This window comes from Panthera onca, chromosome A2, assembly GCF_046562875.1.
Source record: "Panthera onca isolate mPanOnc1 chromosome A2, mPanOnc1 haplotype 2, whole genome shotgun sequence".
Taxonomy (NCBI): Eukaryota; Metazoa; Chordata; class Mammalia; order Carnivora; family Felidae; genus Panthera; species Panthera onca.
The window spans coordinates 109,034,318-109,058,843 of NC_138340.1; the positions used below are offsets into that span (position 1 = coordinate 109,034,318).

General features: G+C 35.8%; 1 protein-coding gene across 1 annotated transcript in view; it reads right to left on the reverse strand.

The window, feature by feature from the left end:
• The window catches only part of CRPPA (CDP-L-ribitol pyrophosphorylase A), a 320,005-nt gene that overhangs the window by 170,384 nt on the left and 125,095 nt on the right, over positions 1 to 24,526 (reverse strand). The window contains exon 6 of the mRNA XM_078441691.2: positions 9,379 to 9,473. Within this exon, the coding sequence (XP_078297817.2) occupies positions 9,379 to 9,473 (95 nt within the window). The remainder of the gene's footprint in view (positions 1 to 9,378; positions 9,474 to 24,526) is intronic.

Here is a 24,526-nt window from a genome sequence, read left to right on the forward strand (position 1 = left end):
CTATACAGAAACTGATAAGGAGGGTAAGGAATAAACCATAAAACTTCAAAAAACTGGTTACTCGTAGAAGAGGAAGGCAATAGGCACAGAAAGCAGAGACAAAAGTTGGACTTCTTTGAGTGTAATTTGCTTTGTAGATTTTATTTTGGTACAGTAGAGTTTCATACAAATTTATAAAACATGTTTCTTTTAAAAAATCAACGTCTAAAAATGAGATAAGCCGAATGATTTTGTGTATCCAGATAGTGTCATAATCAATTACAATTCCAAATGACTGGAGAAAAATTATTTTGATTGTTCATCCTAAATAGGATATAGCCTATTTAGAAAATACCTTACCTATTTTAGAAAATACCTTACATTGTTCACAGGAATGGACTGATGACACGGTGAAATTGAAAGGTCAAGACCACCTTGTGGTATGTGTATCATGAGAGAAAGTAAATGTGTTTGTTATGTTGGAATTATGTAAAACAGTAAGTTTCACTATTGGAGAAAGTAGAGCTAAAATACATTAAAAAAAAATTCTGCAACTCCAATTCTAATTTCATTTGGAAATATCATTGAGAATTCAAGATGTGTTTTATGTTTAACAAATAAGGGAAACAGTGTTTTCTACCTCTGTTAACAAAATAAAAAGTGAAAACAATGACCAGTCTAGCAGCAGTCAGCTAGAGAACTAGTTGATTCCAGTTTTGGTCAGGAAATGCACAAGATGAATCTAGAACATCTTGTCACACCAGAAAGCAGGAGTTATCAAAGACTATCAGACTAATGCAAAAAAGATTCAAGCTAACTTGAAAATGCTTCTCATGGCCAAACCTGGACCAATTGAGCATCAGTAAAAAATAACTGCTATGGATTGAATCCCATTAAATATATTTTAAAATCATGACTCTATCTATAATCTTTAAGGAAAAAAAAAACCCATTGATACTCTCCAGAGGAGAGCCACAATTTCCACCTTTCTTGCAATGCACTTTTTATCATTTGGCAACCTTCTAGACAGTAGTGTCTGCCTATACCACAAAAATACACAAGACTAGACTTATGTACTTCTTGGGAGAAGTATACATCGCCATGAAAAAAAGTAATTTATTTTTGCCAAAGAAAAACTTTAGTCAAAATCTGAACAAACCTCTAGATCTTATTAACAATTTCTAGGATATACAGGGGACAGAGAGACTTGTTAACTGACACCACAGAGTCGCAAACAATAAAAGCCACACTATGGGCATTTCTAAAGGACAATTTACTCTAAAAAAATATGAAGATAAAAACTGTAGATAAAAATACATTTCAGAAACATATTAACTGATGGTTGTTTGTGGACATTCTTGAAAGAGAATGGAAGACTCACTGAAAGATACAATGATTCAAATAAATGGAAAACAAAAGAATAAAATACATAAGAGAATTGGAGAAAGTTAATAACTGATGGACATTTGATGATATTATGGCACAATTAAGGATATTTTGGAGTGTGGTTATTGTATTATAATAATAGCTTAAAAATAAACTTTTTTTATACAGGTACATACTGAGATATTTACAGATGAAATGACAGGATAGCTGAGATCTTCTTTAAAATAATCTGGGGATAAATGAGTATAAAGAAAACAATACTGGCCATGAGTTGGTCATTGTGAAGCTAGGTAATAGGTACGTGAGAATTCTTAATAGTATTGTCTCTTTTTAGGTATGTGATTGAAAATTTCTATCATCAAAAGTGACAGAGAGAGGGAGGAACACGGGAAAAGAAAAAATATATAGAAAAGAAGACAAGTAGAAGCTCAGGAACTATTTCTGAAGCTGTGAACAATATGTTAAGACCATTATGTCTCTCTTTTGAAGGCTCATTTCTTCTAAGATTAATTCAATATTTAGTATGTTTTATCAGATTATACAATAGGTTACCTAGGGTTATACTATGTACTAATCAACATAAAATTCTCAACAAATTAGTCATTGGCTCTATTCTCTGTTGGAGTTTGAAAATTTGTTTGACTGGTTTATATGGAAAGAACTGCATTTAATTCAGGAGATTACAGTCATTCCTGCTCAGAGTACATCCTGAGGCTTTTGGTTTAGGCTAGTTAGCTCCTTTTGTCTGTCGTTGATTTGACAACTATTCAGATGTTTCTGATTAACTGTGGTGTGAGTCATATAGAATATCTGACGAACTCAAGTACTAATCCCTAGTTTTCATGTCAAATAGATTGTGCCTCCATTTATTTAACCAAGGAATTATAGTTTGGCTGGATAATGATTTCAATGAGGAAATTTTAGGTAACATAAGGCAAATTTCTAATAGAGAAGACTCAGACTTATATACAGTACTGCTTCACATACCACAAGAAGCTAGGTGGGACACGTTACTGGGTATTTTTTTTTTCAACTGCATGATGAATATGTTTGTAGCAAGCAACTTCTAAGAGAGGTCCACTGGGGCATCTGGGTAGCTCAGTTGGTTGAGCATCTGACTCGATTTTGGATCAAGTCATGATCTCAGTCATGAGATTGAGCCTCATGACAGGCTCCACAGTGACAGCAAAAAAGCCTGCTTGGGATTCGTTCTCTCCCTCTCTGTGCCCATCCCCCACTCAAGCATGTATCTACTTGCATACTCACTCTCTCTCAAAACAAACATCTTAAAAAAATAAGAGAGGCCCACTAACAATCACCCTACCTCTCAATATTCACCATCTTGTATATTCACCTCCTCTGGAGTGTGGGTTGGATATACTTACTTCCTTCAAAAGAAGGCAAGAGGACAGAAGTGAGGGGATATTCTTGTAAGATCAATTTACAAAAAGACTGTGCCTTCAATTCTGAATAGCATGTTGTGAGGCAGCTCTGTGGAGAAGTCCACATGGCAAAGGATTAAGGCCCACCAGCAACTACTTGAGTAAACTTGGGAGCAGATCCATTTCCATGGCCTCAGCCTACAGAAAACAGCTTGACTACAACCAAATTGAAACCCTGAACCAAAGCCTACTGGCTGTGCTGTGCCTACACTCAGGTCTCACAGAAACTGTGAGATAGTGAATGCTCATTATTTTAAGTCACTAAATTGGGGGTAATCAGTTATGCAGAAAGCACAGTACAATACGTAATACAATGTTCAACTTAGTGATAACAAGTCATGATCATTTATCCATTTGTTTATTTAACATTCAATAAATCTCCTCCTAGAATCAAGACTACACTAAGCTCCGGGAAGACTTCAAATTAGTTCAGATAGTAACCTGGAGAATACAATAAAAGAGTATGTAAACCAGACTGTAAAAAAATAGTGAGCAGGAAAAGCTCCCTGGGGAAACACTACTGGGGACAAAGAGTGAAGAGGTAGGAAAGTGCTATCCAATTTGAGAAACTCAAAGAAGTAGAGCTAGCCTGAATAGTGAGCAATATGGAGAAGCAAGGGTACCACTTTAAGAGGATAGACTTTGGTATCACATAAATCCATGTTTATCTCCATGTTCCTGCTTTGCTACTTCATGGCAATGTTAATAAGGACCATTTAGGTATGCCCCTGTGCCTCAATTCTCTCATCTGGAAAATAAAAATAATACTACCTATTTCAGAAGGTTATTAACAACATATGCTATGGTACCTAACATAAAATAGGTGATGAAAAATGTTTATTATTATTGTTGCTGTGTCTGTCATCTTTAATAGCATCATTAGTAACATGAGAGATCTGATAAGATTGGCAAGGAATTTTTACATTAATTTAGGAGCAATGGCAAATCAAACGACAGTTATGAGTGGAGAGTACCATGGTAAGGCGTAGGAGTTCTAAAAATGCATCTAACAGTCATACCAAGAATAGATGTGACAGAATCAAGACTGGAGGCAGGATATCAGTTAGTAGACTGTGTGATAATCCAGACAAGAGCTGGGGTACATAGGATAGTGACAGGGTTGATGAATACAACACAGTTGAGAGATAATGAGGTAAAATTAAAGTGTTTCAGAATTTTATTTGCTTCAGGGATGAGATAGAGAATGGGTGAAAGATTATACCAGGTTTAGGGATCTAGGAAAAATATACACAGGTCAGATGAAGGAAAATTGGAACAATAATTTGTGAAATGTGAAATATTACTAATATTCAAACTTGAGAGTCTGGGAGACTTCTAATTGAATTTATATCTCTAAAACACAGGATAGTGATCAATTAAACACAGGGTCAGAGACTGATTTTGTCCCTAACAATTAGAGGATATATGAAGCATCGGCATAGTTTTTCCAGAGAAAACCACTCACCTATGTACAGGAACCAGAAATTATAAACAGTATCCTATAAACAAAATTAAGAGGAAGCCACAAACAAAACAAAACAAAAAAAAGGATGTTCAAAAAAACAAGATTTTACAAAATGGGATGAGATTCCTTGTAGAGGAAAGTATTAGACAAGAGGGTCAAATGCTGCAGTAAATCAGGGTAAGAACTGATGAGGTATTGTGGATTGCTCAAAGGGTCATCGAGGACCTCGCTGAGAGTAGTTCCTTCAGAAGGTGGGACTGGAAATGAGGCTATAATATATGAAGGAATGAGAAGTTACATTACTCTAAATAAGGACAGCTTCAGGTAACCTGAGTTGAGAGGATTTTTTTTTTTTTTTTGCTTTGTTTCCATTAATGGAAGGAACTTGAATATGGTGGAATGTTGATGGCAGTGGGGAGAGTGGATGGAGGGGAACCAGAGCTCAGAAGAGAATACAGTCTTAGTAAGAGCATGACTACAGATTGAAGACTCTGCGGAAGTTTGGTGCCAGGACGATAAGGATGTTCCCATGTGAGAGTATAAAAATTATGCTCTGAAGCTGGAGACAATTTCAATATAACTAAGAATAGGGGTCAATATAGTAGAATTAGACCAACATTTCTCAACTAAAGGGGGATTTTGTCCCCATCCAGGCACCATTTACTGTATAAATGCAGATATTTTGGTTGCTACAATCAGGAGCTGGGTATGATAGTAATATCTGGAGATAACTAGGGACATCCAGTGGTACAGACCAAGGATGCTTCTAAATAGTGTACAATTCACAAGACAGCTCTAATAAAGAATTATCCAGCTCAAAATGCCAACAGTGCTGAGGTTAAGAAACCCTGGGTTTGGCATTTGAGAGAAGTGCTGGAGGTCTAAAATATTCACTGAGGAGGATGGGAGCTCACTATGCAATCGTGGTATGCTTGCCCTAAAACATTCTGTGTCCACTGCAGATGGAGACCAGTATTTTTTTTTTAATGGCAACAATCTGAACTACTGTATAATTTCCTCCAGCAGTATTGTTTGAGTCAAGGCTAGGAAAGGTGAAAGTTAGACTAATACATGGATACAGCTTTAACCAAGGGGGTGAATTCCAAAGAACAGGGAATTGAGGCTATCAGTAGAAGATCCATGATCCACGGAAGTGATAGAACACGGTATGTGAACGAGGCAAAGAAGGGTATAAGATAAAATGTAGCCAAAAGGGACAATATAGGGGACCTAGAGCTCCCTATAAAATTCAAAAATGCACAGGAATGCATTTTGTAAAAGTTATGGAATGACAAAATCTGTGATCAGAGGTTAAGAAATAGCCTTAGTACTTATTTTTCAACCCAGTGAAGATGACGGCAATATCCAGACAGGGTCCAACAGATAGGTAAATGAAGGTCACTGAAAATGAGAGGGGTAAGGTCTTGAGAGGCCACAGTGATGAATCAATCACACAAGACCAGTAATGAACCACTGTGTGTATCCCCACATCTCATGCCGTTTTATCACTAAACATGAACAGAAAAAGAAGCAACAAAAAAATACTCTATTAACAGAATACTGCATTAACTGTGACTTGCTTAGATTTATTCCTAGGTGTTTTATGGTTTTTGGTGCAACTGTAATAAATAAACTGTAATAAATAAATAAATGGGACCGATTCCTTGATTTCTCTCTCTGTTGCTTCATTGTTGGTGTGACCCTGAGAGAATATTGTTGGAACTCTGGCTATTCTTCAAGTCTGAGTTGACAGAGCTGGGTTTTTATACTCTTGTTGAGTACCCAGCTGTTCTATTCTGTCGCTACCCAGCTCTGTCAACTCAGACTTGAAGAATAGCCAGAGTTCCAACAATATTCTCTCAGGGTCACACCAACAATGAAGCAACAGAGAGAGAAATCAAGGAATCGGTCCCATTTACAGTTGCACCAAAAACCATAAAACACCTAGGAATAAATCTAAGCAAAGAGGTGAAATTTATACGCTGAAAACTATAGAAAGCTTATGACAAAAATTGAAGAAGACACAAAAAAATGGAAAAAGATTCCATGCTCCTGGATAGGAAGAACAATATTGTTAAAATGTTGATATTACCCAAAGCGATCTACATATTCAATGCAATCCCTATCAAAATAACACCAGCATTCTTCACGGAGCTAGAACAAATAATCCTACAATTTGTATGGAACCAGAGAAGACCCTGAATAGCCAAAGCAATCTTGAAAAAGAAAACCGAAGCTGGAGGCATCACACTCCTGGACTTCAAGCTATACTACAAAGCTGTAATCATCAAGACAGTATGGTACTGGTACAAGAACAGACTCTCAGATCAATGGAACAGAATAGAGAACCCAGAAATGGACCCACAAATGTATGGCAAACTAATCTTTGACAAAACAGGAAGGAATATCCAATGGAATAAAGACAGTCTCTTCAGCAAGTGGTGCTAGGAAAACTGGACAGCGACATGCAGAAGAATGAACCTGGAGCACTTTCTTACACCATACACAAAAATAAACTCAAAATGGATAAAAGACCTAAACGTAAGACAGGCAGCCATCAAAACCCTCGAGGAGAAAGCAGGCAAAAACCTCTTTAATCTTGGCCACAGCAACTTTTTACTCACCACATCTCCAGAGGCCAGGAAAACAAAACCAAAAATGAACTACTGGGACCTCATCAAAATAAAAAGCTTCTGCACAGCGAAGGAAACAATCAGCAAAACTAAAAGGCAACCGAAGGAATGGGAGAAGATATTTGCAAATGATATATCAGATAAAGGGTTAGTATCCAAAATCTATGAGGAACTTATCAAACTCAACACCAAAAAAACAAATAATCCAGTGAAGAAATGGGCAAAAGACATGAATAGACACTTCTGCAAAGAAGACATCCAGATGGCCAACCGACACATGACAAAATGCTCAACATCACTCATCATCAGGGAAATACAAATCAAAACCACCATGAGATGCCACCTGACACCTATCAGAATGGCTGACGTGAACAACTCAGGCAACAACAGATGTTGGTGAGGATGCAGAGAAAGAGGATCTCTTTTGCACTGCTGGTGGGAATGCAAGCTGGTGTAGCCACTCTGGAAAACAGTGTGGAGGCCCCTCAAAAAATAAAAATAGAACTACCCTATGACCCAGCAATTGCACTACTAGTTATTTATCCAAGGGATACAGGTATGCTGTTTTGAAGGGACACATGCACCCGAATGTTTATAGCAGCACCATCTACAATAGCCAAAATATGGAAAGAGCCCATATGTTCATCGACAGATGAATGGATAAAGAAGATGTGGTATATATATACAATGGAGTATTACTCGGCAATCAAAAAAGAATAAATCTTGCCATTTGCAACTACATGGATGGAACAGGAGGGTATCATGCTAAGTGAAATTAGTCAGAAAAAGACAAATATCATATGACTTCACTCATATGAGGACTTTAAGAGACAAAACAGATGAACATAAGGGAAGGGAAACAAAAATAATATAAAAACAGGGAGGGGGACAAAGCATAAAAGAGTCATAAATATGGAGAACAAACAGGGTTACTGAAGGGGTTGTGGGGGGATGGGCTAAATGGGTAAGGGGCATTAAGGAATCTACCCCTGAAATCATTGTTGCACTACACTATGTGCTAATTTGGACGTAAATTTAAAAAAATTAAGTATTATGTTGAAAAAAAAAATTCTCTCAAGGTCCCACCTCAGTGGCTTCTGCATTGATTGGAAAAAGAATAAATGAGATTACCCAAGAGTAAAAGACTATTTTTGAGGCAAAAGGGCGCTTCAGTGGGTTAGACAGTGGAAAGTTATCTATAGTTTAGGATTTTTTTTTTTTTTTTTTAAGAGCAAGAGCATGAGAGAGTGAGCACGCGCACACACTCAAGCTGGGGAGGGGCAAAGGAAGAGGGAGAGAGAGAATCTCAAGCAGGCGCCACACCAATGGAGAGCCCAACTTGGAGCTCCATCCCAGGACAGTGAGATCATGACCTGTGCTGAAATCAAGAGTCAGACTCAACTCACTGAGCCACCGAGGCTCCCCAGGAACAGATTCTTAACAAGTGAACTTGAGACAGAAAGCAGAGAGCAAAGTGCTAAAATTTTCAAAGATGGGGGAAAATCCCCAGAAAGTCAATGGATAGAAGCAATGGATAGAAGACTGGATTATAGTATAACCTTTCCACCTAAGAAACAGCGGAAATGGTAATTATTTTTTTTTTTTTTCAGCTTTGGGTCGTTGCTGCAAACACTACTGGTAGAATTTGTCACTGATTGTCATTAATACCACCTAGGGGAGCTTGTTAAAAATTTGGATTCCAGAACTAATCCCAGTGTATGGTTCATTCAATATTTACATATTCCAGGGATCTATGTTCTTAATAGTTCGTGTACCTAATTCAGGACTAAATTTTGGGAAACCAGTAGTATTTACTACTTAATATGTATCTGTCTCATCATTGAAAGTTTAGTTATTATAGCTCATTTTCACCAAAAACTTATTACAAGCCAGATGCTTTTCTAAGTACTTTAAATTTATTTAAACTTTAAATTCAAACTTTTAAGTTATTTTATTCAACCCTCTTAATAATTTCACAAAGTGGATAGTATTGACATTTTCAATTTAAGATAAGGAAATTAAGCAATAAAGCTGCCATCTGAGTACAGACAGTCCTAACAGAGCTCATTCCTCTTCTAACTATGCTATTGTAATAAAATTAGCTACCTAAAATCAACTTTTTCCTTCATATTTTAAATAGAATTTGATCATGTATATTGTTAACAAGTTATCACATGTTCACCATAAACTTTGATAGGTGGTATATGTTTTAACAGAAACAGGGAAGTTACAGTTAAATAAAATCATTCTGTCAAAACATTGCAAGACACAAAGTTGTCATAGAAATAAATAATTGAAGTCATTAGTGGTAAAACTTACAAATAATTTCTATGGACCTCACATTTAATTACTACTTTCATTTCCTTAGCCCAATTAGATATGAATTTAACTATCAAGTTCATCAGCTCAAAAAAAGAGGTGTAAAATGAACTCAACTCTTTGAGATCATGAAACTCAATCTTTGAATACTTACATTTAATTCGTCTTTTAGTACTTCTTCAAGACGATGACCTACATGATTCTCATCTTTTGTGTCCATAACCAGGCAAATGTGCTGTGAAATTCTTTCTGAGATTAAAAAAAAAAAAAAAAAAAAGAAAAGGAAAAAAGAAAAAAAAGTAAGTTTCTAAGAGAAAATGGAACAAAGCCCTAGTATGCTAAAACCTGGATTAACCTGTTGTTTGTAACTGTCAAACTACAAAGCTTTTACCTGCAGGCCAGTGAAGTCACTTGGAATCCACACTGATAAGTCCTCCACTCTTTACCACCCAAGTCAATAAAGATAGGGATTCAGTGCTGTGTAAGTGGCTAACCAGGACATTGTATAATCAACAGAAATAAGACATCATAGGATATATCTAAAAAGGACTAACTGAAGGTGACAGCTATTTGCCTGACAGTTCATTCCTTCTCTGTTTATAAAGAGTCCCCTAGAATCTGATAAAATCCCATCTCATGCAGATCCCCCACATCAGGCTAGAAAGTACCTTCTGTGTGCAACTCACTGTGCCACCTAGTGTCCTGGATGAGCACAGAAGTGTCCTTGGCATTCGTCTTAATTCAGTCAATTCAATACAATTAAGTTCTTGCCTGTTTAACTGTTACAAGTGAATATAATAGCCAAACTAATTTTCTTCAAATTTGTTAAGTGTCTTCAACATGATCCATTTTAAAAACACAATTCATATGACATAATCATTCTCACCTTTGTAAACCTTGGATGCACTCTCTCAAAAGATACATAATCCTACTCTACAGTAGCTAGGTCTATAATACTAAGAAATAGCTATATTGCTGCCAATTAAGAAGACAATGCATGGTATTATGTCAAAAACTTTTACAAAGGCTTAATTTTAAATAAGAATCCTAAATCAAATTAGTTTAACATTTAACCCAGCTGCTTCTTCAAGGAACAACTTTATATAACATGATATATATAAACGTTAATCTAGTAATAGTTAATCATTTTTCCAAGCACAGCTGGGGACAACAGACATTTAAAATATTAAGAAAAGCACCAATTAATAGTACTCCCTTTACTAACTACCTCACATCTATCAAGAATATTGTATGGTGCAAGAGCTCTATGTTCTATTATTACCAATCTTCATGATGGCCCTGCAAACAATATTATTATGAATCTATATAATAGACACCAGAAACCTGAATTCACAGAAATGAACTAACTTTTTCATGATCACTCTTGCTGAGGCTTTACAAAGGGGAGATAATGTAAAAAAAAATGGGCAAATGGCATACCTAGGTAAAAGACAGAATGGAAGTTATATGTACTATTCTTTCATCTTTTGTTTGACATAAAAAATATTCTGCCCCCCCAAAACACATAAGATACAATAAAAAAATACATGAATATGTGTGTGTTGCATATGTATGTATATAGTAGGAGATCTTAAAATTCATCTTATAAAAAAAATTTAACTATTGGATGTAACAAATACATTAACCTTATCGTGGTAATCACTGCACAATATATACATACATCAAATCATTACATTGCACACCAAAAACTTGCATGATGTTATATGTCTTTTATATCTCAATAAAGCTGGATTAAAAAACAATCACCTATTTACCGAAGATCAACGAAAAAAAAAAAAAAATACAAGAACCCAGATTCAAGGCAATATAACAATAAATAAGGTGAATCTTCTATCATGTCGATTTCTATACTGTCTGTTTACACCTGGTAATTCCCAGGGATTTATACTCCAGAGTAATCTGTGCCAGATTGACCATTTTCTTTATACTGTCAATTGTCCATACCAATATGTCCTTTCCCTAGTCATATAAAATTTTCTACCTGTCCAGTGGCATTCACAGTCTAGACCAGGTTAAATCTTCATCAGTTCCCCCAATTCAATGGTTCTCAACTTTGGTTGCACATCAGAATCAATTCTGAGTAGGTTTTGTTTGGCTTTTGTAGTTTTCAAATACATACTTTTAAAACCCACCCAACAAGATCCTTGCCTGTATTTTTTTTGAAGCTCCAAAACTGATTCAGATGTTTAGTCACATTGAAAACCTCTGCTTGTTCATTGCCTTGATTTTCTATAATGTGGAGTTTATACAAGTTTTCACTTCGGAAAAAAAAAAACAAAAAACAAAAAACTAATTGTCTATGATAGCTGATTAATTCCCCCAAAATGGTATAACTCTTTTTGAATATAATCCTTTTGGGATAATTCTGCAGTTTTCTCTAATCTACTCCATATTGTAGCAATTGGAGCATGCTGAGAATTGTTATTCAATTCCCTTTGAGATTGCTAGCGTCAAACTGTTTAAAAAAACCCAAATCCATCCACCTACTCTGATCTTCATGGCTCACTAGAGTTTACAGTTTAGCCGTTTCTTGGCCAGTACTATAAAGGCAATCTAAGAAAAAAAAACACACAATGTTCATAAATTATAGATATAAGGCACTTCTTGGGCATTTAATAATGTTTGTTAAGTTAATGAGCAATGTGCAATTTTTTTAAATGCTACAGGAATCCAATATCCAAAAAATTCTATAAATAGTATATTCATGCTTTATCAATGTTTTACATGTCTGAAATATGCAAAGACTAAAAATCAGTTTCTATGTAGAAATGACAAACTTTCTACACAGAATTTATAAATATACAAGAAATGAAGGAAACATGGGATAAAAGATCTAACATTATGACATTTTAATGAGGATTAAATGAGGATTTAATATACCTAAAGTTACATAGAGTGTCTGGTCCAAGTAAACCCCTAATAATTGTTCACATAATAATTGTCACTTCCATGGTTACATGGATCCAACAAAAATATAAATTAAAATTAGTTTTGTCTACTCAAGATACGACCCATCTGTAAGTACAAATGGCCCCTGGTCTCTATGGTCTTAATTATTTCAGTTTGGTTAAAAAAAATCCATTTCAATTTTGTCCCACTAATCCTTTTCAAATTTCAAAGTTACACCCAAAAAAGCAGTAATTATGTGTAATAATAAAAACCACATCTTAAGTAACAGTCCTGTGTTTTCAACCCTGCACTTTGTAAGTTTTTTTTGTTTGTTTGTCTGCTTGTTTTTTGAGACAGAGACAGTGCTAGTGGGGGAGGGGCAGAGAGGGAGAGAAAAAAATCACAAGATTCCACACTGTCAGAAAAGAGCCTGATACAGGGCTCAAACTCATGAAACTGTGAGATAGTGACCTGGGCAGAGATCAAGAGTGCAACACTTAACAGACTGAGCCACACAGGTGTCCCTCCCTGAACTTCTTTATAACTAAAGTGGATACATTCTGATCCTTCTTATCTTGGTTTATCCATTAGATCTAGGTTGAAACATCTCATGTGGTTTCTACTGATAATCCCACACACACTGACAATCCTAACTGGGAATACTAATGTACATAAAATCTTTACCAACAAAAGACAATAGCAATGATTGCACTTGGGCCATGCAGCTGGAGGCTCAAAATGGTGAAGAATGCAGCTATGGAAGCAGGGCTGCGATAGATTGAACCTCCTCAATGCCAGTTACTCCAGTACCCCCAACTCAGAAAAAAATGTACATTTAAAATTCATTTTTTCATGAAGAAGAAAATTCTTTCCAAACGTAATATAATTAATAGTTACTATTTCTCAAAGCAAACAGTTTAACAACTTCTCTGAGGTTAATAATGAAATCAACAAAAACAGGGGCCTTTAGAGTTGTTAATCTGTTGTTCTAACTATTAATAAAGCGATTCTTAGAAATTTTAGACATTAAAATAAACAGAATAGAATGAGGGAAAACCATAAAATCATTTTGTTTCCCAGAATCATGAAAAATATACCACAAGAATGTAGTCTTTGTTCTCTCCCTTAAACAGACCTAACGATAAATTAGAAAAATAATGCAGTTAAATTTAGCTCATACCTGACCTGTCAACTTTATTACTAACATTGTTTTTTTGAGTTTACTCATTTACTGTAAGACAGTGCGCACGCATGTGTGCAAGTCGAAAAGGGGCAGACAGAGAGGGAAAGAGAGAATCTGAAGCAGGGTCCACACTGTTAGCTCAGAGCCCGATGTAGGGCTTGAACCCACACACCATGAGATCATGACCTGAGCCGAAATCAAGAGTCGGCTGTTCAAGTGAATGAACCACATACCCACCCCCAACTAATATTAACTTGTTAGTTTTAGTTGTCACGCTACCTTTTTTATAAAATATTTTTTTAATCTTCCTAAAAGTACAATTATGACACATGAAGTATTTTAATATCTAAACCTGTAGGGTATGTTCTCCACCAAACATCGTTTTTAACACATATTCTCTGATCTACACTGAAAAACTCTTTATTTACGTACAGCATCTAGGTATCACAGAGCTCAACACAACTAAAAGCAGAAAAAATTCTAAAGGAACATTACGTGTAGTCTATACGTTAGCTACAAGCTGTAAGCATTAATAAATAAGAACCAATTTTTCAATTAATACCTCATCCTTGTGTGCTAGAACTTTTAAATGGTCAAAGTATGTGCACAATTGTCAAAAGTATTATGTTAAAAATAATGTACAATTTGATTTTACTTTCCTGGCTGTGATGGATAATTTTATGTCAACTTGACTGAGCAACGGGGTGTCCAGATACTTAGCCAAACATAATCTGTGTGTTTGTGTGAGGGTATTTTTAGATGTGGTTTACATTTAAACTGGTAAACTAAATAAAGCTGATTGCCCTCCCTAAAGTGGATGGGCCCCCATCTAAACAGTACAAGACCTGAATATAACAGAAGTTTGACCCCCCAGGAGTAAGAGAGGAACCTGCCGCTTAATGGCCTTGGATACGAAACACTGGCTTTTCCTGGTTCTACAGCAGCCTGCTGGCTTTAGGACTTAAACTGTGACACTTGCTATGGAGATTTTGGACCTGTCAACCTCCATAATCTATAATCACCTGAGCCAATTCATGTGTGTATCCTGTTTGTTCTATTTCTTTGGTGAACCCTGACAAATATGCTAGCAAATAAGCCTAATTCTTCAACAGATAACTAGTAATTTCCCAGTCTTCATCACAAAATTCCCACCTCCTGCAATTCTATAAAAGGCAACATAGAATCACCCATGCCTTGAGCAACACTCCTTACTCCTCAGCCAAATCATACCACCTATAATTCCCTGGACATATCTTGATCTTTGGACTAATATATGTGTTCCCCCTACCTGCAAATGCCATTTATGTCCTTGTCTAATTCTCCAGAAAGGTCCACCTCAAACCATTTGCTTTAATAATCACAGGTCAGTGTTTTAGATGCATTTTGGTCAGGGGTGGGAACAGGAGGAGAGGAAAAAAAAGGAATAGGGAGGTAACCTTCACCAAAGAGACTTTTTTGAAACTACAATAAACCCACACCTCCAAATTCCCACTTGTGATACATAAAGCTATCTCTCTCAAACATATGTAAGCATGCAGCCAGGATTTTCCTTATACCCAGATATGAATTACTGTGTTACTAATCTGCCAGGATTTTCCTTATACCCAGGTATGAATTACTGTGTTACTAATCTGAGTGGTCCTAAGGCAAGGCCCTGCAGTGTAAAGTTTCAGAAACAGAAATTTACACACACTTTGGCTGTAATAAGCCACTCACAAAGCTGATGTTCAGGCAGTACCCAGCAACAGAGTAATGGGAGTCCTTATGGTCAGCAATCATTCTGGTAGTCAGTGCATTTATTCTAATTAATCCATATGCATGCCATACTAAGTAAGTGGCTTTAATATTGTCTTTTCTTTTTACCAAGGTAGACAGTTTTAAACATCATTTCTCTCAATCATAACAAGCAGAAATTCTCCCCATTTTATAGATTGAGTCTATACAGCCAGTAAGTTGCCTAAAGTCACAGAGCCATGAAATTATAAATTTCTGTTCTCTAACTCAAATCTATGTGAAGTTAGTATCCTAAAGGGTATTTTTTTCTTTCACATTGGTCTGCATTTTTATTTTGCTTTTATTACAAATTTTACATTGAATTTTATCCTTTGTTTTTCTCTACCATAAAATCACCGACTCCTAAACTCAGTAAACTCTAATTTATTTGATAACTTCTGATTTCCCACACCACTCCAAAGTTTTAGCACAGGGCACCAACAAGAAGGTATTGACAGTCATTTGTTTTGAGGCTGTGTGCTAGGATCATGACTAAGACAGACTTTGATGGGCTGAATGAATTTTGTCCCCTATTAAATTCATTGTGGTGTAGCAGGATTCTTGCACAGAGCCATGACAGTGAGCCTTTTCCTTCCAGGAACAAACTTTATTCCTGCCGGCACTGCTCAGTTGGGTTGGTACCCCAAGAACTGAGCCCTGAACTCCACGTGGCATAGTTTATATATATATATATATATATATATATATATATATATATATATATATATATATATATATATATATTTTACTTCTTTGTCCCTCATATATGTAAGATACAAACATGTACTCTGATCAAGTGGTCCCATGTTACAAGGTTGTGAGGGATGTTGTTATGTACGGGTATAATTAGGTTGCCTTTTTTTTTGTTTTTTGTTTTGTTTTCCTTAGGGAGGGGATGCTTCCACAGTGGGAGCTCTAACCCTAAGCATCCTCAGATTGTGACCATATTTGGAGACAAGAGACTGTAAAAGGTCATCAGGTTAAAATGAGGACAATTAGAGTGAGCCCTAATCCAACATGACTGTTTTCTTTGTAAAATGACAAATACAAATTAATGGAAAAATTATCAAAGTCAAGCACCATATAAATTTTTTATAAGAGAACACTTCTAAAAATAATGAAGGTGTGCCAGAAATATGTGCCTATGAAGCCAATCAAAATTGCAATCTACTATTTTACAACAAGCTAAAAAACATACAGGTAATAAAACCAAACATTAGAGAACTATATAATTTAGAATTTACAAACACAGAAATTAGGTGGTAGTCCTCAGTAAAGAATGTAAAGTAAAAGACTATTTCAGAAACAAAGACTATACAAATATGACATAGGTACTAAATTAACAGATAATTTAAGATAAAAAGTTAAAAATGAAAAATAGTTTTAAATTAAAAAATGAAGAGATAAGGATCCAGTAAAGTTACATATATTGAAGGTGGATAAAGATGATCCGACATAAATGTAATAGGAATCCATGAAGAATACTGACATTTTTATTTACACACACACACTCAGATCACATATAAATATCCTCAAAAATTTACCAAGAAAAAACATTACCAAGACATTTTCTAGTAAAATTACTTGACTTAAAAAAAAAAAAAAAAAAAAAAAAAAAAAAAATCATTCCTTTGGTCACCTAGACAAAAGAATAGAGATAATAAAGGTAATGAAACAATCATCAGAATGTATTCAATAAAAACAAAGGAACATATTTAAGTTATTCAAGGAAAAAATTATGAGCCAAGATTTTATATTCAGCAAAAATGACTTTCAAGTATAAAGCACACAATTTTCAACTTGAATTAAGAAAATGATTTTCCTGTGAATATTTCCTAGGGAATGTACTAGAGCTCAAGTTTCAAACAACCAAAGTCTAGAGACACATATATACAATGACTGAGGAACAGCATAAAATAGTTACTTGCAGAACTGTGACTAAATAATGTCTAAAATTAACTGAATACAGTAATAATGGCTATATAATCTGGAAATATACAGTATCAACAAGAAAATGCAACAGGAGAATGAATGGAACATATAAAAAAATATGTAACTTTTTTCAGAAATAGTCTTGGTTGATAATACCTACACTTTGAGACCTGGAGGGTACACCGTTGAATAAAGTATCTGAATGATTGTACAATATTCTGTTAATTCCTGTATCTTTGAAAACCAAGGTTCTTATTGGGGTAAAATAGAATAATGAACTGGAAGTATCATATAAATTTATGAAGTATTTCATCTTTATGTAAACACACACACACACAAAATAATTGGTAAGTTTAGAGAATGAAGAGAATGAATTTATTCAGTTGAATACTAATAAAAGAAAATAACCATTTACCTTTCTATGGAAACTGTACACTGGGTAAATAAAGTATAGATGAGAAGTGTTTATGAAATTACCTCAACTAATACACGAAAACTAATTAAAGGAATTAAAATGTCATGATTTTTAACACCACCTCCACATATTAGGAAATCTAGTCACTGGATATCAATGGCTGCTATCATCAGAAAATAAGAGGGGCGCCTGGGTGGCTCAGTCAGTTGAGCGTCCGACTTCGGCTCAGGTTGTGATCTCAGTTCATGAGTTTGAGCCCAGTGTCAGGCTCTGTGCTCAGAACTCAGAGCCTGGAGTCTGCTTCGGGTTCTGTGTCTCCCTCTCTCTCTCTGCCCCATCCCCACTCATGCTCTGTCTCTCTCTGTCTTAAAAATAAATAAAACATTTAAAAAAAAAAGACAAGAAAATAAGAGATAACCAAACATTTGGTGTGTAATAAAAAACTCACACCACCTCTCATCTTACCAAAGAGATGAAACTAAATCTTACTAAGTTTCTAGAGCCAGCTAACACTTTGTAGAAGACAGAAAAACATACAGAAATATGCATAATTGAACCATGCAAGAATATACACTCATCAAAATTCAAAATAGGAAAAAATCTACACATCGCATAAACTGGTTTCATCAGGCAACAAAGTTTAAGCAAACTAAAACGATGGGGAACCGGTAGGGTAAGTGAGATTAAACAGGTCATTAATAAACACACACATACAACTAAACCAAAGTGTCTAGAAATGTACATTTGAGTGATAAAGCTCAGAAGAAATATGGGGAAATTGCTGTAAAATCTGGATAGAGATAGAACAAGTTGTAATTGCCTAAGAATACAAGAAAAAGTCTCTGCTGTGGGTGGGAAAGTTCTATTCTTGATCTGGTTGCTATTACACAGATATGCACATTATTCTTTAAGGTACAAATTTGGTTTGGATTTCTGTATCTGTGGTTTGGTAATAAAACGTTTTAAAAAACATATGCAAGTATACTACTGTTTTCATCCATCCTTCTTTCATTCAGAAAACATCTTTATATATGATCAGAGGACAGGATAAAGGTCTGGAGTGTATCACATAAGGAAATCTAACCAACTGTTAAAACAATGTGTGAACTTTGAAACGTTTAAGAGAAAAGCTAAAAACATCCAGACCCAGGAGCATTATTTTTATTCACAGGGCACTAGGCATTAAAAATTCAAGTTACCACAGAGAGACCTTTAAATTCTAATTCATGAAAGCAATGTTACTAATAAATAAAAGATACTAACACCCTTTCAATAAAAACAATTGAGGCACAGAGTAACTCAGCCAAATCACTGGATGATTTCTCACTCGGTAATTTACAAATCATACTATGTATAATATAATAAATGTATATTCTAAGCAAAGTCGTTTGATGCAGGCAAAACCATTATGTCGTTCTTACAGGAAAAGATTTAAATGATTTTCCTGGGCTTAATTTGGCTAGTGACCTGAGGAGCCAAGATTCAAACCAGGCAAATTAGTCTAGAATTGAAGCCCTCAACCATTGCACATGCTGATAAAACATATAAGGAAGATAGGTAATTTCCTAATTCAGGAATCCCCCCCCACACACACTTTTTTTTTTTCTAATTGAAGCCACACATGTCAAATGGTAGTCTCACAGATTCATGGAGTAAATAAGATTCTCTGCAGTTTCCAACAAACCTTTGCAATAGAAAATGACATTAGAGTGGGGAAAATAGGAAGTCTTCTTTCATTGTTTTTAATTACATAACTAGCAAACTTCCAACACTTTATTTAATAAATTAAAACTCCAATGCTACCTCTATGTAACACTCCTAAAATAGAAAGAGCATCTTCCGGGCCATGTGAAGATATACTGATCTCTAGCTTTCTCTGCATTGGTATGCACTAAAATTACCTTTATGTCATCTCCCTAATTTTAATACATTATAAGTTTGTGTAACCACAACATCAGGATACAAAGCAGGTCAATCTCTCATATCATCTCTTTGTTCTCACCCCCTCTGAAGTTCCTTACTACAGGCATCCTCTGTGCTACGAGTCCAAGATAGGGCTCCATCTCACAAACCCGTGTTACCATGATCTGAGCTGAAACCAAGAGTCAGGCACTTACTTAACTGACTGAACCACTCAGGCTCCCCTCTTCAGGGCTTTTGATCCCCTTGTGTAACATGCTTTGCCATCTAAAACTTAGCCACCTTTGGTTAGGGTATGTGGTTTAGCAAAATACATTCTTGTACAACATGTTGTCCAAAATGTTTAATTCCAGGGGCACCTGGCTGGTTCATTGAGTTAAGCATCTGACTCTTGATCGCAGTTTAGGTCATGATCTCATGGTTCCTGAGTTGGAGCCCCACATCAGGCTTTGTGCTGACAGTGTACAGCCTACTTGTGATTCTCTTTCTCTCTCTCTGCCCCTCTCCAACTTGGGCATGCTTTCTTTCTCTGTCTCAAAATAAGTAAATTAACTTTAAAACAATGTTTTATTCCAATGTTATTCTGAAGTCCTTCATAGGACGTAGGAAATATTATGTAGACATTCTTAAGTTTATGAATCAGGCCAAACACTAATTTGTAATATACTCATCTTTTAAAAGTTCATCTTATTATCCTTGAACACTGGACTTCTTGGTAGACATGAAATATAGGGTCTTCCTTCAAGGGTTAGAAAACACATATAATTTGGGTTTTTGCATTCAACTTCAGAAAACAGTAAAATGAAAAATTTCTAACATGCGCAACCTTCTCTTTACCACCTGAAAACCCAATGACACATTAAGAGGAGCACGGGAAAAAAGTTTGGGGGGCACCTGGCTGACTCAGTCAGGTAAGCAGCCAGCTCTTGATTTCAGCTCAGGTCATGATCTCACAGTTCATAAGGTTAAGCCCTGCATTGGGTGACAGAACAGAGCCTGCTTGCAATTCTACTATCCCTCTCCCCTCCCCTCTCTCTCTCTCTCTCTGCCCCTCCCCCACCCCAGCTCTCTTTCTCAAAGTAAACAATAAACATTAAAAAGAAAAAAAGAGGAACAAGGAATATCTAGACATGTGCCTGCAACTAATAACCAGTAAGAACTCAAGAGTGCTCAGGATTGTATTAATTTTTACAAGAAGGTTTCAAAACATCTTTCAGTAGAGACAAACCTAAATACTAAGTTATTAGTAAGTTCTACAAGTGAGCAAAAAAATCCAGGCCAGCCTTCAGTTTTCTTAGAAACATCCAATACCGTGACTTCATCAAGCCTCATCATTCACTTTGCTGACCTCTTCAGCCAAAATGTTAGTGTTCTTAGGTATATAAGAAACTATCAAATCCAATACTGCTCACCTCCAAAAGATATATCTAGCCCTAATCCATTCAAAATGAAGGTAGTCCTCTTCCATTCCCCTGTTGAGTTCCTTGAATCAACAGCAAATCATATTTTCTGTCTTACAGCAAGGATTTTAAAAGAGTATTAAACAGAACCATCACAGCTGAGCCCTGATATCCCTGTTTTCATTTAAACTACAGGAAAAGGCTTCAGGTTTCTCTAAACACCTTCATAGAGGAAGCTATTAGAACAGGAAAAGGGGCAGCATACAATCGAGAAAGGAAAAAAAGCCAACAAGTCATGTCTCCAGGACAAGCAGAAAATAGGGATGGTACAGAGAGTCTTGCAAGAAAACCACACATACCCACTTTAATAGGTCAAACTGATCTTCAGAGAAGTTAGTTCTATTGTTGACTGTCCCTGTTTCAACTGAAGGGCAATAGTACACAGGCAGATACTTTTTTCCCAAGATTTGTTATGTCTGATCTTAACCACATTTTTGAATTAGTCATTGAATACAGGATGAAGTTTCCTGCCTTTCCTACTTACAACTAAAAGTAAGGAGCAGACATGTGATATCTTGTCCCATGACATATTTTTACATGGAAGATATTACTGTTTTCCAAGTAAATGATGCCATATATTTATATATATTGCTTTTCAAAGTATATATATTCTGACTTAACAGAAATGTGAAATACATTTTTTAAAATCTAATGACTCACCAAGATATTTACAAAATGTATTATTGCTTTAAGCATAAACGTTCATTTAGAGTTTTTGTTGTTTTATATCCTACCTACATCAGAGTCAAGTATAACTGTCTTTTGTCTTATCAAGTCTTATTTAGCTAATTGCTTGATAACTCACTGTGACCTTAGAAGTTTTTGAATATGACAGATTTACTTCCCTATGCTTTAGTGAGCATCTCACTAATGACAAATAAATTATAAAATTAAAGTCAACTCTACTTTCTCTAATCTTCACCCAAATATTTAACTTTCCAATTTACATTCTTTTACAGTAAGATACCAAGGAAACCAAACTGCTATTAAATCATTTGCAACCCTCCTCTTCTAACTAATTAAAGCTTGACGCAAATGTTCTTACAGATTCTCGTAAGATACAGTCACAGTACTACTTACAAGACAGTGAAGAACAAAAACTATTATGTATAAAGGAGTTACAGTATTAATGTGAAAATGTGGAAAATGAATAATCACAGTGAAAAGCCAGATACATCAAAAATTACAGTTTGTATGTAAATCTTAGCTGTCACTTTGCATTGTACAAAAGCATGGTTAATGACATAAATGGTGTCATCGCCGGGTATTTAACAAGAAAAACCTGCTAAAGACATACTACAGATGCAGAGCATTGTCCTGTTACAGATGTAGAAAACCTGATTTAAAATTTCTCATTCTTTCAATTTGATTTAAAAACCTAAAAATACATTACACTTAAGATGCCATGACTTTAAGTGTAAATATTAAAAAAATCAAAAATATATTAAGACATGAGTTTCTGCATATGCATAAAATACATATTATCACAATGAGTCTCCCTAATTCTCAGTAACACTGAATTTTATTCACATGTAATTTTACCTTGTTCCATGCAGTCAAATCCAGTTTTAATGTATAAGCTACTTTCAGTGTGTAAGCACAAGATGATTCAACTGCTTGCCTACTGGGATAATTTTCTAAAACACTGTATGAAACATAAAAAAGCAGCCTTATGGGTTTTATAGCTTACGTGTTAAAAAAGCACAACAGTAAAAGAATTGCCTTTATCAGTGACGTTGAAAAAAATGTATTTTCAGAATAAAGTCTGTTTCTGAATAGATGTTTTCGAGAAATCAAAGTCAATTTACTTTAACAAATGGAAAACATTAGATAATGATTGGTAAGACATGAAATTTTAGGTAAACATTAGCTATTTTTAATTAATATTAACTGAAGCCATGTAAAAATTAAATTTTCCTTTTTTATTATTTTGTTTTTCCATGTTTACATAAACCATCTTATGACAAGAGGCACCATGAGGCTTTTTTTAATAACACAAACTTACTTAGGTTTGTATACTTATAACCAAGAAAGAATAAAATACTATTTTTCAACAGTTGTTAACCAAAAAATTAAATATATTCAAAGATTAGATAGGTTATGATAGATCAGAAAGATTATGATACAAAATAAATGCAATCTCTTATTTAAAAGTTCTATAGGAGAGGCGCCTGGGTCACTCAATCAGTTAAGCATCCGACTTCAGCTCAGTTCATGATCTCGCAGTTCATGGATTGGAGTCCCACGTCAGGCTCTGTGCTGACAGTGAGGAGCCAGGAGCCTGCTTCGGATTCTGTGTCTCCCTCTGTCTCTATCCACCCCTCCCCCTATTCATGCTCTGTCTCTCTCTCAAAAAATAAGTAAACATTAAAAAAAAAAAAAAAAGTTAAATAAAAATAAATAAATACATACATACATACATACATACATACATACATACATACTCTATGGGTTATTTTCTGCGAAAATCTTAGAATATTGCTCCTTTTGCCAAGATAAGGTCAGTCAGCCTATTAAATTAAGTGTTGGTTGGGATTGTCTGTATGTCATGTCAATCTAAATTAAGTATGTTACCACTGGCATCTGTTAACACTAATAGTTTGGGGACATCTGAGCAAGCAAAGCAGGCTTGGGTGGGCTTAACCAGCTTGTGTAAAGTATAATACCTCTTCATTAAGAAGATGTTTACAAACTTACCTCGTAAGTTCAATGTCTTGTTGAGCTTAATGACGCTACTCTAGCAAAGTTTGTTTTAAATTTCACTCTTTACCTCAGAAAAAGGAGCAGTAAAATGGTGATGGGAATCCCTACAGCATTTGGCCTGGAAAGCAAGAGGGTCCAATTTCCTGACTTCTGCAAACCAGCTTAAACCAGTTTAAAGCCTGGAGTTTTAAAGGTCAGAGGGTGTGGCTGATGGCTTTGCTCTGCTTTTAGAAGATTAGCAAACAATACACGGATAGGCATCTTGAAAAGAGGGACCAGAAGAGTGCCTGGGGCACACAGTGGGGAGGTTAATTGCTCATCTCAGAGCACTACCTAGAGAGGCAGCATTCAGTGACAGACTCCTCCAGGAACAAAGGAACTGGGAGGCACCACCTTCCTACCGCATCACTCAGCATAACCACAGAACCACTTGCAGGAACTAACACAACACCTCCACCTAACTAGCTTACACCAAGCTCTACCTCCCCCATACTCCCATGCAACTATACTTCCCAGTCTCACTTGCCTGAGTCCCAGCACAGCAGGCCTCATCCCCCAGAAGACCAGCTCAAATCCCTGCTCAGATCACACCTCCTGATTCGAGAGTTGTGCAGAGCCTCACTTCTGGCAGTGGTGGCAACAGGTCTCATCACAAGCAGACCAGAACACACCTACTTAAAGCACCACATTCTGGAAAGGGACCAAATCTTGCCCACATGAGGCAAAGAAAGCCTCCACAGATGACCAGCCTGAAGGATAAAGTGGCCAGGACAAAATAGCAGAGTGCACAGAGCATACAGTGGAGACACTCCTGGAAACACTAGGTCCTAGGGAACAGGGGGACTGCACTAAAGGGCACTCCTGGACCTCTTCTTCATAAGGCCATTATCTTCAAGGACAGGAGATGGAGCTGACTTTCCTAATGCAGAGAAACAGGCACAGAGACTTAGACAAAATGAGAAGACAGGGAAATGTATCCCCAGGGAAAGAACAGAACAAGGCCATG